An 18,919-nucleotide genomic window follows, 5' to 3' on the forward strand; every position below is an offset into this window, starting at 1 on the left:
AAGTAGGAAAAAATAATTGGAAGTAGAGCTATGGTTCAAATTGGTAGAGTACTAACTTTGAGCACAAAAACTCAGGGACAGTACCCAGGCCCAGAGTTCAAGCCCCATAACTGGCAAAAAAAAAAAAAAGTGGTGGTGGGTGAAACCCCCTAAAAAGGGAAAAAAAGTGGATTTTTTTTTTTTTTTACTGAATCTGGTAAATCAATTAATACCAGAGCTAATTTTCATGAGACGAGCATGTTGGTTTATTAGTTTTTTATATGTATAAGGAGGTCTTCCCAAGAAAGAAATTTGAACACATAGCAAAAGTATATTTATATTTTAAAGGCAAACAACAGAAAATTCCTGAAGGAAGAGCAGGACAAATGGCTATCTGGACTAGTCGAGTAAGTTCTGGGAATGTGATTAAGACAAACATGGGGAGGAGATTACAAGTTAGTGAAAGATAAGTCACTTTCATGTGTTTTCTTAAGGCTCCTTGTGTTACAGGAATTAAAGAGGCTCAAGGGAGGTTTCAAAAAAGATGAAGGCCTCTATCTGGCCTTCACTTTGTGTACCAAGTTTATAACATTGTCACAAAATAGAATTTTAGGACACACTGAGGTAGAGATCAAGAAATTTGTTTGTCTAAAATAAGATACCATGTATATGTGATTGGTTCTGCTTCTTTCCTCAGTTCCAACGCTATCACCAATGTTTGAAATGATAAAAACAGATAAAATAGATAAAAACATGTTTGAAATGATACCCACAGAAACAGCAGAACAATGGATGAACCACAGTAACATTGATACTCACTTGACACTATGTTGGATATGAACATTACAGCTTGGTTGGGGAGGGGGAGGGAAGGGTAAGTGGGAGATAAAGAGGGACTGGGTAACAATGATTAAAAACAAATGTACTTATTGCCTTACCTATGTAACTGTAACCCCCCACAGCTCATCACCTTCTCAATAAAAAGTTAAAAGAAAAAAAGACCTTCAAGACTACCCTTCTCACTCCATTCCAGTGTCCAAGAGGGTAGGAAGACTGTCACTTGAGTATTACTTGTATTCAAGTGGTATAGTGGCCAAAGGTGGAAACTTTGAATTGATTAGATCTGGGAACTGGGAAATACCCTCAGCAAATATTTTCATATATACATGTAATATACTTGGGCCAAAACCACCTCCTCTGTTATTGTTTCTTCTCTTCTTCTCATCCCTTCCCTTCCTTTCCCTTCCCTATTTTGAAGCAGCACATTTTTGCAAGTCTCATTTGCGTCTTCTTTCAATCTTTGACATATCATGTTCTTAGCCTCTGTAGGCTTGTGGGAGAATAGTTATGAAAAAGCACATAATGTCTTAGTATTGTTGTTCTTCTGGTTTCTCATTGCTGTAGTAACAGATTGCCACAAACTTAGTGGCTTAAGACAATGAAAACTTATTCCCTTGTAGTTCTAGAGGTCAGAGGTCAGAAATGAGTTTTTTGGGATTAAATTAAAGGATTAATAGGGTTGCAGCTTTGTGTAGGCTCTCAGATGAGGCACCGTGTTTCTCCTAGAGGCAGGAGTGTGTGGGCTGGGGCCTCATTCATCCAGTCTTTTCTATCTTTGAGAGGCTACATGTGTTCCTTTCCTTTTGTCTCCATTTTCTATTATTCCACAATGTGCCTCAGTCATCGTATCCTAGAGAAGAAGGTGATATGATGAGTGAGGCTCCTCTGCCTCTCTCTTCTCAGGATTCCTGAGATTATATAATAATACAGGATGACTTCCCTTTCTCAATACCTGTAAATTAATTGTATCTGCAATTTCTCTTTTGCTATGTAGAAAAGGTGCATTATTTGAAGGCCATTGTCTAAACAGTCATAGTTGTGAAACATTTTCACGTTATGGGCTACCTGAAATAGTCTTAAGGACCCCTAGAGGTTTCTGGATAATCCTTGAGAAACAATTGTGATGGAAGAAGTAGAAGTTGGCATCTGTGGGGTGCATATAGCCTGAACTTGTGCTGACAAATGGCATTGAGTTAAGTGATTGACATGGCTCTCTTCTCCCATCATCACATGTAATGCTTGAGTGAATCCTGAGCCAATGTAACTTGCTTGTGCCTGTGATTTCTGTAGTTTTGCCTTGTCCTGGATCAGATCTGGGCCATGTTGGAGCTGAACTGGAGCTTCTTATTCAGGGAAAGACACTCAACTTTCTTAAAGATGAAGTGTTAAACAGTGACTATGGTTGCAGAGTGACTCCACACACTTACTATCTATGTGATGATCACTAATGAGACTTTTCCCTGGACCCTCACATGTTACCTTGCATGTGACTTTCTCAATACTATACTCTTGTCCATTGCCTGATGTCTGCTTTCCTGCTGCTGCTAGCAAACATAGGGATTAAGGTCCATGTGATTTGCTGAGTTGTTTCAGGACAAAGAGAGTGAGGAAAGCAGGGCAAGACAAAGATATGGCATCTAGATTCAGCATGAATTGATGGGAAGTTCTGGGACATAAATTGTACCACAGAGCTGGTTCTGCAGGCTGCTCTTTTAATTCTCATGTCAGTCATTCATTGCTTATTGGCTGTCTGACTTTGAGGTTTATCCTAGAGCAAGAGTATATTAACATGCTCAGATTGTCATAACAGAATGTTGTATACTGGGTGGCTTAAACAACAGGAACTTATTCCTTACAGTTCTAGAGGCTGGAAGTTCAAGGGCAAGGTATTGAATGACTTAATCTCTTTTGGCTTGTTGATGGCTGCCGTCTTCCTGTCTTCACATGGCAGAGAGCAAGTTTTCTAGTGTCTTTTCTTATGAGGGCACTATCTGTGATGAAGACTCCACCCACATGACTTTATCTAAACATATTGCATCTTAAAGGCCCCATGTCCAGATACTGTCACATTAGGGGTTAGGGCTTCAACATATGATTCCCACCCCCACCTTCCTCACCCCCTCCACCCCCTGTCCTGGGACTTGAACTTAGGTTGCTGTCCCTGAGCTCTTTAGCTCAAGGTGAACACTCTATCACTTGAGACACACAGCACCACTTCCGGTTTTCTGGTGGTTTATTGGAGACAAGAGTTTCATGTACTTTCCTGCCTGGGCTGGCTTTGAACCACAATCCTCAGATCTAAGCCTCCTGAGTAGCTAGGATTACAAGCGTGAGCCACCGGCACCTGGCTTCAACATATAAAATTTAAGGGAACGTAATTCAAGCCAGAGCATAATTGTAATTGCTAAGAGCAGCTCTCAATAATATGAGGATATATCTCTGGAAATGGGGTGTTGAGAGTCCCTAGCTACAGCCAACAATCACTGCAGCTGGGAGTGGCTACCCATGCCGGGAGTCTGAGAATGACATTGTGGTCTCAATTCTACCTGTAGTCCTGGTTTACATGCGAATCACCTGCTGCATGCTTCTCTGCCTCCTGAATGTGTCTGGGGCTACATCTCTTCACCAGAGACAAATGGGCAGTGAAAGAATCCAGATACTGCTGAGAGTAAGGCAACACAGATATGATTTTTACTGTTTTATTTTTGTTTGGATCACCATTACTTATCTTTCTCACACTGGTATTGTTTTTTATACTTAAAATATCAAATAAGAAGTTGTAAGTCTAGGTTTTAGTTAAAAATTTTTTTTTGTTGGTCCTGGAGCTTGAACTCAGGTCCTGGGAACTGTCCCTGAGCTCTTTTGTTCAGGCTAGTATTCTACCACTTTGAGCCACAGCGCCATTTCTGGTTTTCTAGTGGTTAATTGGAGATTAGAGTCTTGTAACTGTCTTGTCAAGGCTGGCTTTGAACCAGAGGTGTAAACCATCAGTGCCTGGCTTGGTTTTTATTTTAATTAATTAATTAATCAATTAATTTTGGCAGTCCAGGGGGCTTGAACTCAGGGCCTGGGCACTGTCCTTGAGCTTCTTTTGCTCAAGGCTAGGACTCTACCACTTGAACCACAGTGCCACTTCTGGCTTTTTCTGTTTATGTGGTACTAAGGAATTAAACCCATGCGTGCTAGGCAAGCACAATACCACTAAGTCATATTCCCAGCCCTTGGTTTTTTATTTTGTGTGTCTAAAATTTCAGTAACACCTGGACTTGTCTTGACTCTGTGGTATATTTTGTTTCTCTTTTCAGTCTGGTTTTAGCAATACTCTTGCTGTTGTATTACCTTTGGACACAGGCAAAAAAAGGAAGTCTTTGCTTTAGAGGGCCCCTTTTGGCCATTCTTCAGTTGTTTGCTCACAGACAGGTGTCTTGGGTCCAGTTACCTGGAGTTCCTGCCTGCCCTTTGGTCTATACTATGAGTTTCAAGGTCTTGGATCCCCCACCAGTGGTTCCTGCTCCCAGGGCCTGCATAGACCTTATTTACAGTCTATTCTTCTGAGACTTGCTCAAGGATATAGTGTGGTCAGATGTTCCTAGGAGTCCTGTGATGTGCTCTGTGCTAATATGCATGTGGAGTAGCTCACACTGTGTGGGGCTCAGTGGGAGCTCCCATCCTCTCCATTTTATGACAGGTCAACATTTTTATATCTTTCCCCAAGAGCTCTAAAAAGAAAAAAATTGTGATGATCAGTGGGAAATGGAACCAAAGTGTTGAAGACATTTGCCGTTAAAAGGTGGGAGCAGAGAATCTAGGAGTGAGGAAAGACAGGTTTTTACATTGTAAATGCTCTATTGTTCTAGGATAGATAGATATAAAGGACAGATATGATAAACATAGTTGAAACACTGCCTGCTGAAATTCGTCATGGCAGTAGACTGCTCCAAAATGGTAGCCTTCAGAGATTATTTCCTATATTTGCAGAACCATGTCCTTAAAAACAGCATTTTGTTCTTTTTACAGGGTTCCCCCAAGAGACTTGGCTGTGCTGCTGTGCAATAAATCCAGTGCATTTTACAGCTTTGGCAAATGGAATGAAGCATTGCTTGCTGCCAAGGAGTGTCTTCAGTGGGACCCAACCTATGTGAAGGTATGAGGTGATGTCTTGTTTCCCTGTATTCTTTATTTGCTGTCTTCTCACCCTTCTTTTAAATATTCATTAGCTGTTTTCTCCTCTTTCTTTTAAATATGGACGTGCTAGGAATACTTTTTCTTCAATGCCCTGTGCACTTAAGACAGAGGCCCATAGTCAGGGGAGCATTATCTCAAGAAGAGCAGAGACATACTTGTTGGAAATAGTGGAGCTTGGCTACCTAGCAAATGAAGTGCAGTGAGATTATAGAAGGGTTCATTTTGTCCTGATATAGTTACACAAATACTTACAGTATGTGTTCTGCACTGTCTATGTGTTTCATTTTAGTAAAGCTTTGTAGAAGATATGATGTTAATCCAGAAAGCATTTCTGAGAGTAGAAAACCACCCTCTTTGGAGGGACTAAGCAAGTGTCACCATTCTTGGTGCTCAGGAAAGTCAGAGGACTGGAAGATTCCATCCCCACTTAAACTGGAGAAAGGAATAGCATGAAAGTAAAATAACATTTAAATTAAATAGCTTTAAATTAAATGGCAATTCTGGAGCTATCTGAAGTAACAATTATGTGTCAAATTAGTTGCCTAGATGACAGTTTATAGAGAGACTCTATGATAAAGTGGGAAAAGCATCAGTTTTTCTGTCTCACATTTCTCCTATGAACTGGTTTCAATAGCAGCCACATTACTCTTAAGCTTTAATTTCCTCAACTGTAGAATGAATTAATACTTGCACCTTTGAGTTGCTTCAAGGGACAAGGAGATACTAAGTTATTAGTACTCAGTAACTAGAATTTTTTTATTATTTTGTATGACTCCTGTCTCCATCTCTTTTTCTTCCTTCCTTTTCCCATTCCTTTCTTCTTCCTTTTTTGAATTGTTTGGGATTGAGTGTTTTACCATGGAGCCACACCCCTAGCTCAGAAAATGGGAGTACATTTCTAAGAAATTCTTCCTAAGGACATTTTAAGATGTTTCCACCCTCTAGGTAAGATTGGGTGAGGCATAGTTAGGGTCTGTCCAGATTCCTGAGATTGTGGCTCTGGTCTAAGGCCTGATGATACTCCCAGCTTCACTAATGGCCAAACCTACAGCAGCAGCCCCTAATAGTATAACAACGTGGGCTACTTTCCCTTTCTTGCCTAGAGTTCTTGGATACTTCTCTTCTCTTTCCCTTTTCCACACTTTTCTACAGAGAAAGGACTCAAGTTTTTTTCTCTGTGTATTTAGGTTCAGTGCCTGTGGCCCTGTGAGTTTAGAATGACAAAAGATAGATTTGCAGGAGAAAAGCACACCTATTTGATCTTATTTTATATGATTTGGGGACCTTCCTAGAAAAGAAGTGAAGATCACGAAGAAAGGAACTGGCCTAAGAACTTACATACTATATATATATATATATATATATATATATATATATATTTAACAGAGTTAAAAATAGGTGATAAACTGTGGTGACATGACAAGACAAAGGAAAAGAGTTTTCAAGCTGCAGACTATAAAAACCGCAAAAGCCAAATGTATGAGGAAAACAAATGGAGGAAAAAGGCTGTTTTAATTTTAGCAAGTTTTGTGCAGGCTCATCTCAGTGTTTACCTCCTGTTTCTTTATGAGCAAAAACTTCTCTAAGGGCTGGGAAGGTAGCTCAGTGGTAGAGTGCTTGCCTTGCATGCCTGAGGCCCTGGGTTCGATTCCTCAGCACCACAAAAGCAAAAAGAAAAAAGCCGGTAGTGGCACTGTGGCTCAAGTGGTAGAGTGCTAGCCTTGAGCTGAAGAGCTGAGGGACAGCACCCAGGCCCAGAGTTCAGACCCCACAACCGGACCCCCCAAAAAAAACTTCTCTAAGAGAGGGGATTTATGGTAGTCCTCATTTCTTAGGAATTTCTGCTTTTAGTTAGGAAACCTCTATGAAGGCTTTATTTGGCATTTATTGAATCAAAAATACCTTCAGCTTAATATGTCATAGTGGTATATTCTGAACACCTTCACCTTTCTCCAAAATAAAAAGATGGAACTTGGATTTGAGGAAGCAAAGAAGTGGAGATTCTATATAAGCTTGCCTAATTAGTTAAAAAAAGAACACACACATATACAATACAAAATACATTTTTTCTTTCTTTTACTGATTGTTACCTTAGGTCTTTGACTTTCAAGTGAAGGTTAAAACAAATAATCAGAACTCAATGTTAGGTGGAGTTTTTAAGTATCTGCTTTTAAAGAACCCAGTGTGTGAATATGTTCTGTTGACTAAAAAAGTGTTTCAGTGGACCCTGGTGCTGCATTGTATAATTATGGTGGAGAAAGCAGAATCATATTACTCTTATTCTAGAGTCTTACAATTTGCGTAGAGGCAAAACTAGACTCCTTTTCCCTATTAGTCATAATTTCTTCCTTCTACAAACATTAAAAAATGGCCTATTGTGTATCTTGTTTATAATGTGGAACTCAGTAAATCAAATACATGTTTGTCATTACAACTTTTCTTATATGCCCAGTGGAAATTACGTTTATTTTACTGAAAGGAGCAGACAATAACTTTTGTGTCTACATGAAAATCTTATTTTCCTTAATGCTAGTCATAGTATTTTTTAATTTCTCTGTTCTGGCTCAGATTGTGATTAGAAGTATGATAATAAGCTGAATACATAGTTGAAACTAGGCCTGCTTCCTTCTTTCAGTATCATATATTAGATATGTTAGTTATGGGTCTGCAAATGTTTATGTATTTTCTTGGCAGTGTGTGGGAGAGGAAAAATATGGTACAGAATCAAAGCTTTTGCAAAGAGTCAAAGCTTTTTGCAATCTTAATTTTCCTTTTAGTAGCAGACTGAAAGAGATAGGGCCAATACATCTTTGTTCTTTATCCTGTTGCAGGGATACTACCGAGCTGGTTATTCTTTACTGCGCTTACATCAGCCATATGAAGCTGCTCGTATGTTTTTTGATGGTTTACGACTTCTGCAGAGCAGCCAGGACCAAGCACAAGTTCCTGATTTCCTTGTTGGGATCTTCACCACTGTGAGCAGTAAGTTGAATTGGGGAAGATTTTTTAGTGAAATAAAGTCATATATTTATTATTAAAAGCTGTACAGAGGGGCTACCATTTCACAAATTGGGTTATGAGTACATTTCTTTTTTTGAACAATGTCACTTTTTCCCTTGCTTTTCCCCAGATTCCCCCTCCCACTTCTGCCGACAAGCTATGTAGATCATTTTCCACATAGACTGAATAGCATGATTGAATTTGTTCATCCTTCTCTCCCTTTCTGCATCCCTTTATCCCCTCCCAAATGAGAAAAAATACAAAGCAAAAACACAACCTCCATCACCATCACCACTAATAATAACAACAAAAAAGCTATACTTCATTTCCTGGAGTTTGTTTCAATAAATAAATGTTCAGAGAAGTTATACCTTTGTGTTCCAGAGGGTTTAAATTTTTAAGTCCTTGTTATTTTATTTGAATGCCTTTTGGGGAGATAATTATAATTATAGTATATTTCTTTTTTGTACTTGATGGATATAGTCTGAGTGAGACTTAGTTTGTTCCTAGAGCTTGACTGATCTTTTGTGCTCAAGGGTAGCATGCTACCATTTGAGCAACAGCTTCATTTGGTGGTGAATTGGAGATAAGAATCTCACAGACTGGGGCTGGGAAGGTGGCTCAGTGGTAGAGTGCTTGCCTTGCATGCCTGAGGCCCTGGGTTCGATTCCTCAGCACCACATAAGCAAAAAGAAAAAAGCCAGAAGTGGCGCTGTGGCTCAACTGGTAGAGCGCTAGCCTTGAGCTGAAGAGCTGAGGAATGGCGCCCAGGCCCAGAATTCAGGCCCCATGACCGGACTCCCCCCCCCCCCCCAAAAAAAAAAAGATCTCACAGACTTTCCTGCCTGGGCTGGTTCCTAACCTTTATCATCAGATCTCCTTAATAGCAAGGATTGCAGATGTGACCCATTGGTGCCTAGCAAGACGATTTTTTTGTGTGTGTCTTTTTTGGGATTGAACCCAGGATGTTTGCTAGGCGTGAGCTTTACCACTGAGCTATGTTCTAGCCCCAAGACTATTTTTATTAGAAAGTGTTTTGGTAGATTGGGTAGCCTTTGTAAAGATAATGAAGTCCTATTACACAAATGACTTAAAGATTTTTGAGTTTTGTTTTGGACCTGGTATGTTTTCTGTGTTCTGTATAGATAGCTCTTTATTAATACTTCTTTGTTTTATATGATTTTTGCTATTTCCTGTCATCTTCATATGTATTTTTCCAATCTTTGAAAATATAATGTTGTTTGCTGTATAAAAATAAAAGTTACAGGTTCATATCTGTAATTCTAGCTACTCAGAAAGAGGCTGAGAGCTGCAGCTCATGGTTTGAAGCCAGCCCAGGCAAGAAAATCTGTGACTTTGAGCTCCAATTAAGCATCAGAAAAGCTGGAAATGGAACTGTGGCTCAAGTGGGAGAGCTCTAGACTTGAGCACAAAATCTCAGAGACAGTGCTCAGGCCCTGAGTTCAAGCCCTAGCGCGCACGCACACACACACAATAATAATAATAATAATAATCTGGAAGGGTCAACAGAGTTCTGTGACTCTACTCTGAGTGCTTGTTTTCACAGTTGTGATGCTTCTTGCCCAGTAAGGATTTTTCAGGCTGGTGCATTTGGTTTAAGAGGACTCAGAGGCAACCTTTTTTATCTCTACATTAGATTACTACTTATGACTGATCTGTGAGATGACTGTCTCAGAGTCCTAGATTAGGCAAAACAGAAACTTACATATAAACCCTTTGCCAGTAATGATCCAGTCTAAAGTCCTGCCATTATCCAAGATATTGTTTTTTTAATACTGTTTGATCAAATTTAAACTGCACTGATTTAAGAGTTTAATTTATGCTCAGCCAATAAAGACAGCATTACTTGTAAGATAACACACCTATTTCAAAGATGTTAGAATACAAAAAATGACAGCAGAATCACTGAAAAGTGTTTTTTGACTTTAAGAAGTAGAACAACAAGTGATTCAACTGTTACAGACTCAATTATTCCCATTGTTATTGTGTATTCTCTGGAAGGAGTCTTACAGATTTTGACAGGCCTAGAGAGGGGATTAGCAAATTATCAGGCATCAGTGGTAAGTACAGCCTTGGATCCCAGACAGGAAATGAAAGGTCTTTAGATAACTGCTGATGAACCACAGCTTTCTAGTTCACCTTTTGCTCACAGTGGCCAAAGGTGGCTTCCCCCTCCCCTACCAATCTAATGACTTGGCCCATTCCTTGAATTTTCTACCTTTTCTGGTCTTTCTGTATCTTTTTTTTTTTTTTTTTTTGTCACATTGGGGCTTGAACTCAAGACCTTGTACTCCCACTGAGCTATTTTGCTTATAGTTATCACTTGAGCCACACCTCTAGTTCTGGCTTTTTGCCAGTTACTTGGAGTTAAAAGTCTGATGGATTTGTCTGCTTAGGCTGCCTTCAAGTTTTTTGGTTTGGTTGTAGGGCTTGAAATATGTGCCTGGGCCCTGTTCTGAGCTCTTCAGCTCAAGGTGAGCACTCTACCACTTGTGCCACAGTGCCACTTCTGGTTTTCTGGTGGTTACTTGGAGATAAGAGTCTCACAGACTTTCCTGCCCAGGATGGCTTTGAACTGTGAGCCTTAGATCTCAGTCTCCTGAGTAGCTAGGTGTGAGCTACTATCACCTGGTTCAAATTTTTTTAATTTAAATTTTATTGTAAAGGTGATGTACAGAGGGGTTACAGTTACATAAGTCAGGTAATGAGTACATTTCTTTTTGAACAGTGTTAGCCCCTCCTTCATTTTCTCCCACTTTTCCTCCTCCCAACCTCCCTCCCCTCAAATTGTAAAGTTCATTTCCAACATAGTGTATAGTGATTATCACTGTGGAATTGGCTTACCCTCTGTCCCATCGTTTTTGTGACTCCCCTTCCCTTGCCCAAATCAGATAAGCTTATATACAAGACAAAGAGTACAGAAATAAGACAGTGACATCAGAGAATAAATCAAAGGGAAAAAAGAAAAAAAATAAACTTCAAACTATACAATAAAAAAACCTCTTGTTTCCATTTCTTGGAGTTCGATAAGCATCATTTTATATGGTCATGTGCACATAGCTATTAAGCCATTGTGATCCTTTCCTAAGAATAACCTAGACTTATTCTACTTAATAGAAATGAGGGAAACTATGTTTCTTTGGGTCTGGCTTATTTCGCTTAATATAATTTTTTCCAAGTCTTTCCATTTCCTTATGAATGAGGTAATGTCATTCTTTCTGATGGAAGTATAGAATTCCATTGTATATACATATCATATTTTCTTGATCCATTCATCCACTGGGGGGCGCTACTACACTGTTGGTGGAAATGTAAACTTGTCCAACCACTCTAGAAAGCAGTATGGAGATTCTTCAAAAGACTTAAAAATAATAGAGCTTCCCTATCACTCAGCAGTCTTACTCCTGGGCATTTACCCAAATGTCCACAATCAACCTGCACTAAAACCACCAGCACAACTATGTTCATTGCAGCATAATTTACCATTGCTAGGATATGGCTTCAAATTTTTATCATCAGTTCGCAGATTCCTAAGTTGCTAGCTTTATAGGTGTGAATCAGCAGTGCCTGGCTTTTATGAATATCTTGTAACAGTCAGTGTCCTGTAAGAAGCCAGGAATAACATGGGAATTCACACAACTGCTTCTTGGTAAGTATACCCTAAGACAACCTGGGTATACTCACACTAAGAAAGTGCAATTTTGAGGCATGTATTGGTTATTTTTCTACCAAGGTACTATGTTTTGCAGGGTGGATGTATGCCTATGGTTCAATTTCATACTTTTTAATAGAATATATGTTTTCATATTCACTTACGTTTTGAAATTAATAAATGTAAGGTACCATGTATTCTGCCCCTTAACCTGTCTTCTTGGACATTCTCATCTAAGTTTGAAAGATGTAGTTTGGAAGATCATGAGTTGCAGTGATGAGGTACTAGGTTAGAAAAATAGGTGTTAACTAAAAGAATTGATAGATCTGGGTTCCAGTCTTGATTTTTTATCAGTTAGCTACATGAGAGTTCAGCATAGTGGCTGATTTTCTAGCACTTGGGAAGCTGGGACAGATCATGATTTTGAGGACAGCCTGGGGTACATAGTGAAACTCTCTCTAAAACATCCATATCCTTTATCCAAAACCCCTACCACCAAAAAGAAAAATCTTTCAGTTAATTACCTAATAATATGCCATGAAACCTGCATTTATTTAACATAACTTCTGTCAGATAACAATAATATTTATTATAGGAAGTAAGAATTTTTTTCTCAAACCTCATTTAAACTTACTGTGTCAATGGAAATAATAGGCACTGTCTTAATGGTTTGTTTGAAAGATTAAATATAAGCTCAAAATACTGGGTTCTACAACCAGACAAGCCAAGTGAATGTTAGCTTACTTTATACTGCCTGATTCTTTGAGATTGATTATATGGATAAACTTAGAAGATTGCTACCTCAGTTAATTATAAAGACATAGGTATTTTGAAAATGCTTGTTTTTCCTGGTACTGGTGCTTGAACCCAGGGCCTCATGCTCTGGCCTGGCTTTTATTGCTCACAACTAGTGCTTTACCTATGCCTTCACTTATGGTATTTTATTGGTTAATTGGATATAAAATGTCTCTCAGATTTGTCAGCCTCAAGTTGCTGTGATTATAGGTGTGAGCCACTGATGCTTGGCAATGCCTTTCTTTTTAATATGTTTACTTTACTATTTGTCTATATGGTTCTCCAGTTTGTTTGGGGGACCTTGTGTCTCCCACTGTCTTCATTGGTGGACTTTCCGCTTACTGTTCCAGACTTTTCCACACTAAAATTTCTAAATTATAGAACTTTCTTTCAGGTGACTCCATTGTTTTGCAGAATTTCTTGCCCTGCTTTGATCATATTTTCACTACTGAATTTTCAACAGAGGTGTGGCAATCTGCCATAGAAAAGTTGGCAAAGAAAGGATTATGGCATGTGAGTAAAAAGAGATGCTCTGTTTTGGAAAGTTCACTCGATTAAATGATTTTTTTCTGTTGTCACTGAGGGATTTTTACTATTTATCTTGTACTTACTTATCTTGATGCAGAATAACCTTTTAATTCAGATATCATTTAAGGTATTGCTATGTTGCTGTGTTGTCACTAAAGCAGTAAACAGTTCATATGCTTAGTGGTATTTTGAGATGAGGAAAATAAACAATTTCATGCTCATCTTCATCAGCCTTTTTGTTTTGTATTAGCTAATGTAGGCCTGGGAAACCTATCTGTTCTGCACAGAAAGGCTTCTGTATAGTTTGAAGAGATTTCTATGAAGTCAAGCTAAATATAGTTTTAGCTAAATGAGATATAGCTATAGTCTACCTACTAATTTGGGCGAATTTACTTCCCCTTTAAGCCTTTTTCATTTGTAAGTTGTTCTTTTAGGTTTTGTTGAGAATTTAGAAGTAATGGACTAATGTATCTATTAATAATATCAGCTAATGTCTTATAATGTGCTAGGTACTGAGCTAAGGAGTTTTGTAATACCTGACATATGCTAAGTGTCCAGTGAATACTGGAGTTTTTGTTATTGATGAGTTATAAATTCTTAAGAGAATGGACTAGCTGAGACTGGGAGTTTAGTTAGAAAGGGCTTGATAGACTTTTTAGATTTGAGCAGTTTAGAAAAGTAACCAAAGGCAAGGGCAACCTGTTTAAGTACTGTAGGCCAGGTGAGTTGAATGACTTTAGAATAGAGAATTCTGTCATTTTTGTCAAAGTCATGAATTCCATTGGAAGTGTAACTTAATGTATGGGGCTCCATTTACATTTATAGACAACTATATATTATAGTTTCAGGTGGTTCATGGGAAACCCCCAAACAATTAATTATGAATTTCCTGATGTTTGCTCCCACATTAAAAGATCTTGGGAGGTCAGGTAGTTAGGATAAGGAAAGGAGACTATACTCTTAGGGAATGGGGTGTCAGAAATCTTGGCCCTGTTAAAAGACATTTGGGATCTTCTCTTTTTTAATAAGGTATCTAGACTAAGGGATCTATAAGAATGTTTGCATTTTTAATATATATTTTTTATTGTAAAGATACTGTACAAAGGGGTTACAGTTACATGAGTAAGGTAATGAATACATTTTCTATCGAGCATTGTTACCCCCTCCTTTGTTTTTCCCCTACCATCCCTTTCCTCCTCACTTCTCCAACTTCTCCCCTGCCCCCCCCCCCCCCCCCCAAGCTGTAAAGTTTGTTTTCAACATAGTGTCTGCAATTTTTAGGACTAAACTTTTTAAATATTTGCTTATTGTTCATTTAAAAATATTTTTGTTGTCTTTAAGTAATTGTACAAAGAAGTTGCCATTCAGCAAGGCAGTTTATGAATACAGTGTGTCTTGATCAGTGTTACCCCTTTCAACATTCTCACTAAACTCTCCCAACCATACCCCTTCCCTTACTTTTCTCAAATTTGTGGGATACTTATTGATTTTTTTTGCTATTTAACAAAGCAGTTTATGTATACAATGCATCTTGATTTGTGTCACCTCTTCTACATTTTCATCTCCCCCTTCCCTCTACCCTTTCCCAAATTTTTCTTAATTTTGTGGTACGTACAATGAATTCTTGACTGTATTCAACCCTCTTTTTTACTTTCATTTGTCTGCCCATCTTCCCTTGGTCCTACCCTCCTGAGTTGTACCTTTATTTAAAAAATAGTTCTGAAATTCTGTGATTCCCACTGGTAGGGCAGGTTTAATATGTTAGAGGCTTTAGTCCTCCTTAGTAGAAACGTAGTTCCATTTATGAGCCAGACCTCTTAGTAGATTATCACCTTATACAGTCAAAGGAAGGCCATAAAATCCAGCACAACTGGCAAGTTTAACATCCTGGCCTAAGTGGGACCCCAGTAATTCTTTAATATTGGAGAACAAGGCATCTTGTAAAAGCCTGGCCCCAACAATCAGTATTGCTTGAATCCTGAATGTGTCTTCTGTGGTTGACTATAGGGAATAAGTCTGTTTAGAATGCACATTTAAAGGTAGATACAAAGCTAAGAAATCAAGTAACAAGATGTGGCCATAGTCTCAGTTCCTGTGGTCCTTAGTCTGCTGGCAAGGGCATGCACAAGGAAGACTGAAGCTGAGACTAAACCTTTAGTTGTCATACATGAGCCTGGATTCTTAGGTTTGTTAGCATACATGGATGATCACATTAGGAGCCTCTTGGGATGTGCTGTGTGACTTAGGAAAAGTTTCTTAATCTCTCTGAGATTCAGTTTCTTCAAGGACTTTATATAGGGGTTGGTGGTTAAAAATACTGACTGTGGTAGGAAGCATGGTGGGTGGGAGTATTGATTCATAGCATATAGAAGTTTCTGTAGAGTAAGTATTCTCATCAGGACCATTTTCAGCCACTAATATGACATTCAGGACTTGAAGTTGGGAAGAGATAGATACAGTTATCTCACTAGTGAATAGGAGCTGGCTGTAACATACTACTTGATAAGGTCTAATGGATCCAAACTACTTGACCTTGTGGAATCTAGATATGCTAAAGAATGGATTGGGAAGAGATATTTCAGCAAGATTTGAGTCTTCTGTTATCTATGCTTTAAGAAGTCTGCAGAAATTACTTTTTTAAAAACCTTATTGCCACTAATCTCTGTAATGGTGCTCAACCTCAGCTAGCCTTGAGGACATATGGAGTGCATTTAGCCCCCAGTAAGACAAATAAAATGACTAGACAGAGACACTTGATTTTCATAGATCAGGCTAACAAACTTGGTGAGTAGTTTTAAAAAGAGAGAACTAGAAGATATTTTGTTTTTACTGATTTTGTTTAAAGCTTAAAATACTTTTTTTGCTCTAGTAAATTATACAGAGAATATTAATGTTCCAACCTTCTTTTTAAAAATTCTTTCCTATCAGTCATTTTTACTATTGTCCACAAAGAAAGACCAACTGCCAAGAAATATCCATGTCCCTGAGTTATCACTGAAAAGACTCTTTGAGGTAAGAAGTCCTTTTGAAACATGTGGCTTCAAATCAGACCACTTACCTGTGTTTAGGGCTTTCCTTTGAACGGATGTATTTATTACATTACAATGTATTATGGTATAATATTATATTATATTGCATGTATATATGATATATGTACACATATATGTATATACATATATACATATGTATTTGCCAGTACCAGGATTTGAACTCAAGGCATTACATTTACTTGGCTTGCTGGCTTAGCTGGAACTCTACTTGAGCTATACCTCTTGCCCAGCTTTTGCTGGTCATTTTGGAGATGGATCTGGCCTATAGCCACCTGAGAAGTTAGGATTACAGGTAGGGGCCACTGGCACCAGCAATTTTTAAAAATTTTTTTATTCTTTTTGGTACTGAGTATTGAACCCAAGGCTTTATGCATATTCATTTACCACTTGAGCCATAACCCCAGCCCTTTTGTTTGTTTGTTTGAATTAGAGCCTTATTAGGCTGGTCTGGCCTTGAACTCACTATCCTCCTATCTCTGCCTCCTAAGTAGCTAGGATTACAGGTGTACATCACCACATATGGCAAAATACATCATTTATAGAATCTTGGGCTTAAGTTATAGAGAATAGGTTTGACTGATTCCAAATTATGTAGATGAAAGACTTAAGTTTTATGTTGATGTAGCAGTTGATTTTTTCCAGAAATATGTCTTCATTGGGATTTATGAAAAAATGGAACAGGTGCCCAGATTGGTCCAGTGGCTGATCTCCATTGGTGCAAGTGTCGAGACCATAGGACCCTGCCCTCTCCATGCCCTCATGAGGCTCTGCATTCGAGCAGGTGAATGTTGTCCTGTCAAACGCCCACCCCTGTGTCATTTTCCAGCTCAGATGGAGCGCCAGGACCCTGCTGAGCTCAAGTGAATGCAAAATTTAGCTGCTTAAATATAGACTATTCAAATTGTGTTTTCAAATGGATAAAAGAAACAGGGGAAAATCACTTTTATTTCTTTTATTTTTTCTTTCCCCCCCGACTTTTTTTTTTTTTTTTGCCAATCCTGGGGCTTGAGCTCAGGGTCTGGGCACTATCCTTGAGCTTCTTTTGCTCAAGGCTAGCGCTCTACCACTTGAGCCACAGCACCACTTCTGGCTTTTTTCTGTGTATGTGATAGTGAGGAATTGAACTCAGGGCTTCACACATGCAAGGCAAGCACTCTACCACTGAGCCACATTCCGAGCCCACATCACTTTTATTTCTTATGGGACTTAGTAGCCACACAAGAGGTCAAACTGAAAGGATTTTGTTTTTTTAAACACAGACTCTTTTGTATTTAAGGTAGGAACAGCTGGGTGCTGGAGGCTCACACCTATTATCCTAGCTTCTCAGGAGGCTGAGATCTGAGGATCCTGGATCAAAGCCAGCCCAAGCAGGAAAGTCTGTGAGACTTTTATCTCCAATTAACCACCAAAAAGCTGGAAGTGGAGCTGTGGCTCAAGTGGTAGAGTATTCATCTTGATCTGAAGAGCTCAGGGACAGCTCCCAGGCCTAGTTTAAGCCCCATGATGGACAAAAAAAAGAGTGAGCAGCAGAGTGGAGTCCTTGGACTCAAGGGGAGTATTTGGAAATGAGAGCTGTTGCTGATAGCACCTCCAAGAGAGCTGTAGTCTCTTTCTGCTAGCAAAAATAGAGTGTGTGGTTTCCTATTCTCCAGATTTATTTTCTTTCTAGCCCAGAAGATGCTGTAATATTGGACTGTAGTTGGGAATTTCTAAGGGAAGCATGGGGTATTACTGATCGAATTTTGTTGTGGCTCTTTTGAAGGACAACTATTTTCATGAAATCATTCTTTTTAAAAAAGTTTTACGATATAGTTATAGGGCTTAATTTTTAAAAACATTTTTATTCTTTCATTTCACTTAAACACACACACACACACACACACACACACACACACACACACAAGTTTTTGTGTTTCCTTGCCAAGCATAGGGAGCATCACTGGTGAAATCCAATCATACCATTTTAGAGCCAAAGGGGCCAAGGGAGCTTGTCTAGTTGGCCTTTTAGTCTGTGCCATCTTCCTAGAATGGGTGTGGGTGACCATCACTTTAGGCTTTAGACACTAATCTTCGTTTTAGCCATACTTTCCCTGCCATTTCTATTTCATATATTGGGGAATCCATAAGAGATTTTATTCTTACACAAGGACTGGTTGACAGAACATTTAGAAGATCGTCTGATTGAAAGCAGTTTAACCCAACTGTCCCATTTTCAAATTAGGAAACTGCAACACAGAGAAGTGTGCCTTTGGTCATAAATGTCATGACTTCTTGTGTCTGCTCTTTAAGTTAGCCCCTGCAGTTACTGGCTGTCTTGATAAGACCAAGTCTTCAAGTTTATCCCTAATTGGCTTCTCAAAGGATAATTCTGACATGGTGACATTTGGTGTTCATAGAAGTGGCTGAGGTGTGTAGCTTTCCTAGATTTCAGGAGCTATAAGGAAGATGTCTGAGAAAAGAATTTAAAATATATGTCCTGCTGATAGTAATGTAGTAATGAATCATGCTGGCTTGATGACTGAAGTGGAGGCTGCTGATGTCCCTCTTAGACCAGTGCTCTGTCCCTGCCTGCTGTCAACATTGGCTGCTAACAATGATTATCTGCCCTTTAGGCAGAGAATAATACCTTGCCAATAAACATCACTTTGAAGGGAGCTGCTTCTTCAACTTTGTTTTCTTCCTTGATAATTCTGTAACTTTGGACTGACAGCTTAGGGGATGCAAAAGGCTGGCCCCATGCCCCAGAGTGTGTCAGTGTGGTGGTTCAGATCATGACCCAGAGCTGTTCAGGGGCATCAGGCTGGAGCTGATTGCAGCTGTGACTACTTCCTTGCTTAGTTCCTTCATCTACCCTGTTCTGTTTCTCATT

General features: G+C 39.0%; 1 protein-coding gene across 1 annotated transcript in view; it reads left to right on the plus strand.

Annotated features, from left to right (window-relative positions):
* Positions 1-365: 365 nt before the first annotated feature.
* Trank1 (tetratricopeptide repeat and ankyrin repeat containing 1) overlaps positions 366-18,919 on the plus strand; it is an 81,161-nt gene continuing 62,607 nt past the window's right edge. The window contains exons 1-7 of the mRNA XM_042666428.1: positions 366-386; positions 490-560; positions 4,837-4,963; positions 7,836-7,986; positions 12,867-12,985; positions 15,929-16,012; positions 16,693-16,831. Of these exons, the coding sequence (XP_042522362.1) occupies positions 366-386; positions 490-560; positions 4,837-4,963; positions 7,836-7,986; positions 12,867-12,985; positions 15,929-16,012; positions 16,693-16,831 (712 nt within the window). The remainder of the gene's footprint in view (positions 387-489; positions 561-4,836; positions 4,964-7,835; positions 7,987-12,866; positions 12,986-15,928; positions 16,013-16,692; positions 16,832-18,919) is intronic.

This window comes from Dipodomys spectabilis, unplaced genomic scaffold (assembly GCF_019054845.1).
Source record: "Dipodomys spectabilis isolate Male_0828 unplaced genomic scaffold, ASM1905484v1 ptg000365l, whole genome shotgun sequence".
NCBI classification, from domain to species: Eukaryota; Metazoa; Chordata; class Mammalia; order Rodentia; family Heteromyidae; genus Dipodomys; species Dipodomys spectabilis.